Raw genomic sequence first — 11,388 nt, 5'->3', positions numbered from 1 at the left:
GATAAAGAGAAGAATGGGAAAAAAGTGGTTTTCAAGCTGCCCTTTGTAGACAGTGTGTCTCACTTAGCTAGGTGCACGTTCACACAGAGAGGTTGGTCGACAGAAGGGATAACTTCCACTCAGGCCTGTCATCTATTCTTAACCAAGAGGACCTAGGAGGATAAGATACCTTGGTGGGTTCACACAAACCCTTCAAACCCCAATCTTAGTTGGAGACAACACAATAGTTATAGGAGAAAGGATAAAATCTCACAACAAATCAAAACAGTGGCAAAGATGTCCCCTGCCTCTGTGCGTGAATGCTGCCTGGGTGCTACGAGAGGGGACACCGCTCAAGAGACGCCCCCCGCCCCCTTAAGTAAGGCTTCCGAACGTTCAAAATTGATCAAGTGTGTGATAAGTTGAGGTGTTTTTGTTTTGCACATTGTGAACCTTTGATCCAAAACTTCATTCTTGCTGCTGACTGTCCTTTGAATGCTCATGAAAACGTAGGAGAGAAAGTTTGGAAGATTGAGTTCCACATGCCAGAAAAAGATTGGCAAAGAGCAAATCCAGTAAAGCTGCTGTAAATTCCTACCCTCCCTCACACACACACCATTTTCAAGAATAGACAATAACCAACATTCTTTCAAGCATTGCTATCTTAATCCCCAAGAAGAAGGCAATCAAAGAGATTCCCCCTTCTAATTTTAACTCCCCATCTCTTGCTTAAAGATTAAAAAATAGTAGAATGGATTTTATCTGTGCATTGGGAAGCTTATTCAGAGAGCCTCTGAAGATACACTTTCATTCCTCCGGCTTAGGATAAGATAAGAAGTTTGTATCTTGCAGAAATTCCAACTATCTACAGACCAAGCAAAGGGTTGGTCAATAAAAACATTTGTACATAGTACTGAAAGTCTGTAACAGCCAGAACCAAATACTTGGAGGTCATTAAGCAGAAGAGGATCAATCTCGCCACTGGAGGTATAACAGAATATCAGAGTTGGACGAGACCTTGGGGGTCTTCTAGTCCAACTCCTTGCTCAAGCTGGAAACCCTAGACCAGGGGTCTCCAACCTTGGCAACTTTAAGACTTGTGGACTTCAACTCCCAAAATTCTCTCAGAATTCCTCAGCCAACAAGTGGATCACAATGGTCTGCAACTGCCTTCTTTTGGGTGACTTTTTGACTCCCTTGATTGGCTGATGGATTGTGTGCCTAGCGACCACATAAATAGAGGTGACTTCCTAATCTAGGGTACAGTAAAGCCCTGCAATTTCCTGTCCCCTGTTTAGTAGGTACAATCTTGTGTAGCTTTTGGAGAACCTCAAGATTAATTGGGTGCTGCCATCTCGTGGGGAAGAGACGTATCCTCCAGCTGAGCTTGATTTGGGATTACAACGGCTGGCCAAAGATTGCAAAACCTCTGGAGTGGAAATGGGATGTGGTGCTGGTGCTGGTGGTCGTACTTGTGGTGCTGGTACAGGAGGAAGAGGAAGGAATGCTGGCTGGGGCATTCTGGGAGTTGAAGTCCATCCATCTTCAAGTTTCCAAGGTTGAGTAACGGTGGCCTAGGGAAAGGCAGACTAGATGAACATCTCTGCTGCAGACTGCTAATTCTGGCACCATTCAGAGGCCTCTACAAGAAGGCAAACCCCGAAAAGTGGGGCTGGGGGAATTTGGGGGCAGCACATTTCAGCCCCAGAGAGTCTCCTGTGTGCCCCAAAGGTCCCGGGAGGAGGTCTCCACGTTGCACAATGTCTTGGCCAACAGAGCTGGGAAACTCATGTTGCATCCGAAACCATGAAAAGCCACATTCAGGCGGATGAAGTAACGCAGTGGAAAAATAGACACCAAGGATCTGGCTTGGCAGGAAAAAGACAACTTTGGGCCTTCTGTTATAAAAAGAATGAAGGGGGCGGGCAGACCAGAAGCTCCCAGCTGGGTGCGTTCCTGAACGCTTTGGGTGCATCACCCAGAGATCTTATTTGCCAAAGGAAGAACAATCACATCCACAGCTGATGATATTCTGCGTGTGCAGCAAGTAAAACCAAATGCCTTGTTTGTCTTGACCACAGCCGTTCTCCGCACTGGAGCCAATCGTGCTCCTCCAGATAGGAGTGGGAGAGGCATAGCCCCCAAGATCCCCCTCCCCTTCCTGTCCCCAGGCTGCTCCCTTTGGTTCCTTGGTTCTTCTGGGCCAGAACTTTAGCAGCTGGACACATTCTGTGTTTCCTGCAGGGCTTTTCGGAGGGTTTCCTGCAGATCCATTTTCTCTCAAACAAAACCCAACAGAACGTGAGGGCTGTTATCCGACTAGCAGCCCAGCTGGGATCCTGGCTAATTCTTCCTGCAAAGATGGACAGTGAAGCTCTTACCTGTCTAGAAGCTGGACCAGCAAGGAGACAAAGAGGTCTGGAAGGGTGTGGGGAGAAGGCACAAGGATGCCAGAGCAGAATTCGGCTTCCTTGTCTCTTGGACTTCAGATAGCTGAAGCCCCTGGTGACTGTTTGGTCAGTATAGAGCAGAGAAGAAAGCCCACAAGCTTGCAATCCACTTGGACATAGCCTTTTCATGCCGCCATCTTGACTTTTTGACCCAACCCTGTGGACACTCTGAGCAGCAGGTCATGTTTGGCCTTTGACGAGGGGGACCCTGCCAAGCTTTTCATCCCTGAACAAGCTGCCAGACTTTTCCAGCCCAAATTAATGAAGGACTTCTATTTCTGTCCCTTAAAAGTTCCTATTGAGACTTTTGGCATGTCAGGGGAATTGCAAGTATTTTGGTTTTCAGGGGCATTTGGGCTGGCGTGCCCATCAGAAATCAGGAGATGCCAGGGACCGAGAATCTGGCGTGTTCCGCAGACTTGGTGGAGCTGCAGCGTCTCTCCTGGGACCATCGAAGGGGCTTGGCTGCCCTGCATGTGAACCCCTTTCTGCAATGACCCTTGCCTTTCCTGGAAGAGCCTGGGATATTTGGTTTGTACTGCATCCTCCTCCCCCAAAGTGGGACAGCCAAGTTTCTGGCAAAACAGCTGCAAAGGAGATACACGATGAGTGATCACCGCTTCCCAAGAGAGATTTGGAGAAGAAACTCCAAAGTCATTCATCTAAGCATTTTTGGTCGATCGAAAGAAGGCCTCTTCAACCCATGTCCCACTAACCTTGATTTAGCTGCTGATTGGGTCAAATTCTTGAACTAAGCCTTCTTACTTGCCAGAAAAAGCACAGCGGGAGATGCCATCCCCCTTGGAGAGCTTCCACAAGGACCAAAAATATCTTGTAGAAGGATTTTCTATGGCAGGCTTCTACGAAGAAGCATTAGGCAAGGCCAGCTTCAAACTTGATTGCACTGAATTTCTGACAATAAAAGATTTTGAAAAGAGGGAGCTCTTAGTGGGGGTCCCACCAGCCATGTCTTCAAGGTGGAACTAGTTACATCCTCTGAAATAACCCTTTCCTTGCTATTATCTGTTCTCAAAGGACCTGACGTGCTGGTTAAAACACGGACCACAAAAGCAACCTATTTATCAAATCCCCTGGTTGCCACAGACGGGGCCCAGGCAATGCCCGGTGAGCAACTGCCAAGAGGTGAATGCCTGGCCTATGAGGAAGATAACGCTCTGAACTTTCCATAATGTTCAGATAATCTGGTTGCCCCAGATGATGAATGGGGACCGTTTGAAGAGGCTTATCCCATTCTTCAAACTGCCCAGCAACTGTTTGTCTCCAGCAGCCCCAGGTAGGCACCCTTTGTGCAAGTCTGCATAATGTACGGAACTGAAGGAAAGACAGAAAAAGCAACTGGGAATGTAGAATTGTGGAGAACGTTGACACGTGGAGCCACTCCTGCGTTATTTTGGTTAAAAAAGAGTAATCGCTGGGACTTGAGGTCCTTATGGAAAGCTTGAAGCTATGAGACACCCTGCCCAAGATCTTGGGTGTGTCAGTTTGAGTTGGGAAGATTCCCAGCCTCGGAGGTCAGAAGGCCACTTCATTGTTCTATGGAATTTACTGTTCTGATCAGCAAGAGAGATTAAATTTTGATACTTTCTATGTTGTAGAATCAATAAGATGAAGTGCTGGAGATGGCAAAGCTGGTCACAAAAGTGACCTTCATACAACTATCTCTGTTTTCAGCCCCCCTGGATGGGGATGGATGGGCAGCCTCCGGTTCCGGAGGAGATGCAGGTTGAGGTGGCCTTCCCATCTGGCCATGGCCCCTTCCTCATCGCTTTTCCTCTCCTCATCAGAGGAATAGAGAGAGGTCCTACTCAGCCCAGTTATTGACAAGACCGAAGGGAGGGGCAGCTTGCAGGATTCTAGCATCTGGACACCACACTGGGCATTTTATTTTTAATTTGGAGGCCAAAGTCCCATCATCTCATTGAAGAACGATGGATGTCACATAAAGTAGAGGTCAACACAGGTGGAGGAACGTGTTAGCCTCATGTTCCACAGGTAAAACTGTGCAGGTGTCTGCTACAAAAATAGCAACAGGTTCTGTAGCATCTCAGCGTTTTGTGGCCTTGGGCTATTTGTCCCTCTGGCTAAAAGGAAGGTCACTAACGACATCCCTCATTCCTCAGCCCCCACTGCTGGGATAAGCAACGGCAGCCCACACTGGATCGTGGCCCAAGGCCATCACGGATTGGGCAATACTTTGAGGGAGGGTTCAGAAAGCCTTGCTGACACCCATCTGGCTGCAGATGTCTGGGAAGACTCTGGGCTGCTGGGTGCCATAAATCAGAGCGAGTGGGCCGCCCAAGCCGTGCCAAGGTGGGCTGTGGCTGCTGTACTGGGAGTGGAGAATTAAGGGGTGTCCGTAGGAAGGAACATATCGTTCCGAGCGGCACACTCAGGGGATAAACAAGCAGCTTTGCCCAGTATATCAAATGTCATAAGCAAATACAGACTGGCTAGAGAGGTTCCTTCCCTTTACACTGAAAAGTTTCTCACGGACACCTTCATGGAAGTTTGCATTTCATGGTAACTGCTAGGAGGGATCCTAAGGATAACCATCGGGTTTGGGGATGGAAGAAAAGAGTTAAGAAGAAAGAGTTAATATCCCTCTCCATGCCAGACCTCATTGTATTAGTTATCCACAATTAACCAAGCTGTCCTACGTTGATGCAACTGGCTTTTTAAAAAACATGCACTTCTAATAAAGGAGAATATTTGTAAGTCAGGGTTGACGTGAGGGATCCTTGCTGCTTTCTGAGCTTGCTTGTTTTCTCACAGGCGTTTCATTACCCAAACTAGGCAGCATCCTCAGTGCTAGGAAGGAGTGCTGTTTGCTGTCGGTTCATATCCTGGTGGCTTGCCTGTCTGGGTGGGTGGTGGGGGCTGCCTTAAGGATTCTTTGGCTGGGCTGTTTACTGATGTTCTGTGGCAGTTTCTTGATTGGGGTCTTATTTTCAGGCTTGATTTGGCCTACCAGCCCTTCAGAACTGCTGCACATTTTCTGCCTTCTGCAAAGTTCACCTGGGACAATTGACCCCTTGAAGGTGGGAGAGGTTAAACCCAAGGCCCTTGTTGATCCACGAGGGCAACCACATTTGGGGATGATGGCCTATGTGAAAGTGCTGTACAGTTACTGTTGTGGTCTTCCACAACCCGGCAAGGCCCAGGAGTGTAGGGAATGTAGAGCTTCCAGCTGGTACCAATCCAGGCACCTCTGAAGGGTACTGGGAAGTAGAAGGTTGCTGGGCACAAGGAAGAAAGTAATAATTTTCTGCAAAGGGGTGAATTGGCCATCGTGGGTCATCAGAAACTGAGAAAGACCACAAAAATGTGTCAGGACTAAATCCTATTTAAAACACAAAAACCAAAATGTAAACATGCAAATAGCTACTGTTGTAGAAAAATTAGACAGTGGGCAATGCAGACTAGCAAGAAATTGGTTTCTCTCCTCTCCCTAATAGACCTTTAGTGTGTTAAGAGTAGGAAGTGTTGAAAGTTAAGTTTCTTTGCAAACTCCTCTTTCTCAGGGCCATGTAAAAAACAAACTCTAGTCATAGAAATAGGCTGGGTTAGTATTTATTGGTAATTAATTGCCCTCTACCACCTTTCTCAAAGCAAATGAAAACATGGTCTTCAGTGGACAGATTGTCCTAGGAGATGAGCAAGGAGAGACTGGCGGAAAATTGTGAGTCGCGGAGACGATGTAACCACAGCCAAGTGTTTCCAGATGGTGGTTAGGGAACCCACAGTGGGTGTGTCAGTGGCCTCCCCATGTCTCCTCCTGGGTCAGCCTCTTTTAGGGACCGAGCAGTTTTGAGGGAGCTGGTTTGGCTGGAGGAAAAGGTTTCCCGGCCACTGTTGAACTGGGAGAGGCTCAGCTTGAATAAATGCTGGAGTTTATCCCGGAACTGCCTGCCCACAAAATAGTACAATAAAGGGTTGATGCAGCTGTTTGCAAAGCCCATGGAGAGCCCAAAGGGTAGCACCGCATCAATCATGGAGGTAAGGTGGCACCTGCTGATTACCTCCATCCAGGAAAGGGCATCCAGGAAGGTCAAGATGTGGAACGGGAGCCAGCAAATCAAGAAGGCCACCACCACGGCAGCCACCAGCTTCAACACCCGGTCCCTGACCCTCATGCTTTTTGCAAACCCTTGGTCCTTCTTCATGTGCATCCTGATGCAGATGTAACACCCAAGGATGATGGCCATGGGAAACAAGAAGCCAAGGAGGTTTTTCATTAAGGCTGTTCCAGCTGACCAGCTGGCGTAATTCTCGGAGGGATAGGCCATGATGCAAGCGTTCACGCCCAGCTCATTGATGTATTTGACTTCACGCCAGCAGAAGGTGGGCAGAGAGGTCAAGGTCGCCAGTCCCCAAACAACGAATGTGGCAATGAAGGCCCGTTCCAGTGTTCCTTGCTGGCACTGGAAGGGGTGCGCAATGGCCTGGTAACGGTTCACACTCAGGCACGTTATGAAGAAGATGCTTGCAAACATGGCCAAGGAAAGGATGGAGCTGGAAAGCTTGCACATCGCGGAACCAAAGACCCAGCTGTATCCGTTGGCATAGCTGGCGGCCCAGAAGGGAAGGGTGGTGAGGGCCAGGAGGTCGGCCACCGCCAGGTTGAAGATGTAGACATTGGCCACCGTCTTCGGGCTCCTCTGCCGACACAGTGCCGTGATGACCAGGCTGTTGCCCACCAGTCCAAGGATGAAGATGACGCAGTAGACCACAGGGATGAGCACAAACTGGTGGCTGGAGAAGCGGATGAGGCAGGCTTCCCTGGCGGAGACGTTGGTGGGAGACGGCTCTTGGGGAATCTGTTGCGTGGCGAGGGCGGTGGAGAAGTTCCTGAAATGCATCTTGTGGTCAGACAAGACGGGGCGGCCTGCAGGACCTTCTGAGACATGGAACCTCCGCTCTGCACTACCAGAGCTGGATGCGGCTGGCTCTTAAAGAGAGAAGGACAAGAGAGCAGAAGCATGAAGTCTGTCTCTTCAGCAGGAAAGCCTCCATTCTCCCACGGTCCCAGGCTTGGGAAGCTCCAGTTTTAGGAGGGCCCCTCTGGTTCGAGAGGGATAGATTCTCCCGCCTGAATCAGCACAGATATTCCCCATTAGCAAACTAGGGTCAGTTGCTGAAGGTGTGAGAAGGAAAGTAGAGAGGAGGATAGAGATAGCCTAAGAGTGGAACTGGGTGGCAGCAGAACTGTTCGCCCTTAAGTCCTGGATGCTATGCAGATATTTCAGCAGTGAAGAGGCTTCCTTAGGAGTATACATCATCTTAAAGCTGTACAGCCCTTTAAAGGATGGAAACCGATGAAAGAAAACTTGAAAAGAGCAGAGTTGTCACTTACAAGCTGAGAAACTGAATATGCAGAATCTGTCCGGTGGGGTGTCCCATCGGGAAATCCTCAGACATCCACAACTGCCTCCTTGCCCTGCGTCTGAGCAGCGATCACTCTCTGCTGGGTCCAGCGAGCCAGCCTGGCCTCTTCCTGGCTCTCCCCAGAGCAGAGCAGAAAGTGAGCGCAGTCCCCTGACCCAAAGGAAGGAATTAGCAAAATCCGTGCACCCCCTGCACACACCCGGTCTCCCTGCAGCTCTGGGGAAGGGAGTTGACACCTCTCTGCAGCCAATGAGAGTCAGGGGGGCTGGAAGTGGGCGGGCACCCCAGCCACCCATTCCATGCTGGGTGGGTGGGGATACTTTTCTTAACCCCTTTTGCATCTTCATTTCCACTCCTGAGTTCGCCTTTCGGTCTGGCTGCTGCCCTGAAGTTGGCGTGGAGGAGAGGAGAGTCAGCCAAGCTGAGCCAGGCTGGGGATTGGGGGGGGGGCTGGAGACTTGGTGGTGTTATGGGGGGGGTGGATTCACTTGGAGAGCAGAGACCCCGGGACAGCCCCCTTCTCTAAAGACACTCAGCAGGGAGGTGGAGTTGGCATTATCCCAAAGCCCAGCTGGGGTCCATCTTTTCTGCTGGAATGCGGGGAATTTACCCTACTCTCCCCATCCCCCCAGGAGGGGAACACTGGAACGATACTGGCCTCAGGAGCCACAAATAGCAGCTGGAAAAAACATCTCAGCTCTTTATACCAGAGTTTCTCGACCTTGGTAACTCCAAGAAGCATGGACTGCAACTCCCGAAATTGTTCTGAGGATTGAAGTCCACACGTCTTAAAGTCACCAAGGTTGAGAAACTCTGCTTTAGATCAACCTGCTCGGCCTGTTGAGATCACAGCACCTCTTCCACTCTGGTGCTCTCTGATCACCAACGCTGGGAGGGAAAACTTTTGGGAGGAGTTCTGAGCTCAACTTTCTCAGAATCCTTCTGGAGGCCATTCTTGGATCAGCACAGGGGAGAGAGGCCGGTGTTTTGCTTTTCTGGATTGCAGCTCTCCACTTATTCCTCTTTATTTTATAAAACAACCTAAAATGAGGAGGGAATCTGGTAGTAGCCGTAGCTACCAACCTTAGTAGGACACGATGGTAGCTCTCCAGGGGTTCGAGAAGCTCTGATCTTCTCAGGTTCCTGGAGAAGCTGGAGCTGAACGGGGAGTCCTGCGGCCCTTTCTTCCTGTTTTCTTTTCATCCATGGAGAGAATAGTGGCCAACAGAGAAAAACAGCTTTTGCAGCTGGTGAACTGGGTCCCGATGCACAGAATTTAGGCCATTATAAATTTACTAATTACCCAACGCTTGGAGGGTGGGGCTGGCCCCGTTTCCTGCTGTGAACAAAACATGGCACAAATTGAGAGTTGTGTTCCCCTCGGCCAAACGATGTGGTTAGTCATGAGGTATGACAGAAGATAATTCATTGCAAAGAGGTTTACAAAAAACCCTCCAACAGAATCCTTCATCCTCTGGTGGCTTCTCGTTCAGCAGAAATGTCTAAACAAAAACACACTTTCTAGGCTTTGGCAGCAAGATGGACTAAAATGCTGCTGTTTCCTGCACCACCCATTCAAAATGTTCTCCTGAGATGGTCAAGCTAGGCTCCGCCGCTGAAGACTGTTGCGCGTGCCAAGTCCTGTTTGTGGGATCCCACTGGAGAAGGCATCGGCAAGTTTGCGCTCAGAATTTCTAAGAAAGCAGAAGAACCTCTATGGAGATTCTCACAGTTGTCCCAAAGGTGCTTTTTCAAGAGGCAACCGGAGTTTCTTTGTTTTTTCCTTGAAGACATTTCGCTTCTGATCCACGAAACGTCTTCAGTCCAGTCCAAGAAGCTTCTTGGAGGAGAAGCGAAACGTCTTCAAGGAAAAACCAGAGAAGCTCCGGATGCCTCTTGAAAAGCAGCTTCGGGGGGGGGGGGGGGGAAGCCGAAGAAGGCACTGCAGGGCTGGCCCTGACAGGAGGCTGCGGGAACCTTTAGGCTTCTGCAGGCTGAGGAAACCCAGAGGTTGAAGATGCAGCCAAGGGTGGAAGCAGACCAGAAATGCACAATAGCACTTTTGTTTTTTTCAGCTTTGGATCAGTGGAATCTGGGCGAACGCTTTTCCAGGATTTTTTTTTTTAATCTGGGAAATTCTAAACTAGAATTCGATCGTGTGATATTCGGACTTCTTCTGCTACACGTGGCATAAACAACTTATGTCCTGGGAGGTGTTTTTCCTTCTTCAACCCCTTGTGTATCTAAACTACTTTTAGGATAATGCTTTTGATTACGGGAAATGCCCCGAATTACTGCATTTACCTTTGCACTTTGCAATCCAGCCTTATTACTCTTACCCAGGTTATTATTGGGAGTGATCCTGAAGACGCAGAGCCTGCAGCACTTCTAGCCAAGAAGAAAGACAATCCAAGGCCGGCTTCTTTCCCCGAGACTATTTCTGTCACCTCAAAGCTTTGAGAAACGTAACATCTTTATTTTCGAATTGGCAACTGTGCTTGGGGGAAAAAGTTCCCACACAGATATACGTGCTGACAAATCCCACCCCAAGCCAGACCGGCTGTAGCCCAGACCTTCCGCCGAACCCGATTCAGAAGGTGGGCTAAATTAAGCTGGCTTTTCTTGGCCAGGTGGGTTCCTGCCTGCTTTGCAAAAGAGAGACCCCTTCGCCCTTGGCACAGAGAGTGGGCTGGGAGGCTGCCATGGGGGAAGGGAAGACAGGAAGCAGCAGAGCTGAGTGAAGGGGGCTCAGCAATGGATGGAACTTGACCCGGGCCAGATGGGGCTCTCTTGAGGAAGGGAGCTCAAGCATCAAGGTGAAACAAAATCCCAAATCCCAGGCCTCGTTCAACGGTCTTTTTCAGGCTAGCGGATAAATTAAAGGTCAAGACTTGTGCCAAGAAGAGATTGGCAAATAGTCAGCAATCCAATAAAGGAGAATAGCTCAGGGTTGAAACGAGGGCTCTCTGGCGCTTGGCGAGTTTCTTGCAGACCTTTCGTGAGCCAAACTAGGTAACATCCTCAGCGCTACTGCTGGCTGGGGAATTCCGAGTGCCGAGGCCTTAAAGTTGCCAAGTTTGGGGACCCCAGGCTTAGATGAAGCGCAAATAAGCCCCCCCCCAAGTGCAGATGCCCCCCCAAGGGAAGGAGCTCTCTCAGCCCCCCGCCCCCCAGGAGAATGCAAATCTCACATTTCCCACGCTGCGGCAATCCAGCTGAGATCTGGGGCAGTTCAAACACTTTTAACTTTCCGAATCCAAATTCCAGAGTTGGCTCATCTATTTGGAAAGTTTAGGTCGCCCCCTAATGGCTGAAAGCAACTCCAACCGGGTCATGTTCATTTTTCTTGCATTAACTTCCATGGCTAAATTCTTTTACTCATGTATAATTAACTCCCTTCTGCAATTTTGGACTTTACTGCTGGGGGACTTTTTTAATGTTCTTTACCCCTCTCACCCAATAGATAGGCTTCTGGTTTAGCTGTTGGGTGAATGGATCAGGGTTGAAGGCAAAACGTGTTGTCACAAGCCTGTCACTTAGTTAACTAATAAAC

The 11,388-nt window shown here is 49.3% G+C and overlaps 1 protein-coding gene across 1 annotated transcript; it reads right to left on the bottom strand.

Annotated features, from left to right (window-relative positions):
* Window positions 1–6,178: 6,178 nt before the first annotated feature.
* Window positions 6,179–7,986, bottom strand: AGTR2 (angiotensin II receptor type 2; the record flags this gene model as incomplete). The annotated part of the gene is made up of 2 exons (XM_081336310.1): window positions 7,804–7,986; window positions 6,179–7,398 (listed from the first exon to the last, which is right to left on the bottom strand). Exon 2 carries the CDS (start codon window positions 7,307–7,309, stop codon window positions 6,179–6,181), a length of 1,131 nt encoding a protein of 376 aa, XP_081192436.1. The 5' UTR covers window positions 7,310–7,398; window positions 7,804–7,986.
* Window positions 7,987–11,388: the final 3,402 nt, after the last annotated feature.

The sequence above is a fragment of the Vipera berus genome, assembly GCF_964194415.1.
Source record: "Vipera berus genome assembly, chromosome: 11".
NCBI classification, from domain to species: Eukaryota; Metazoa; Chordata; class Lepidosauria; order Squamata; family Viperidae; genus Vipera; species Vipera berus.
Note: the sequence above shows the minus strand (reverse complement) of the source record. Positions and strands in the feature narration are given on the sequence as shown.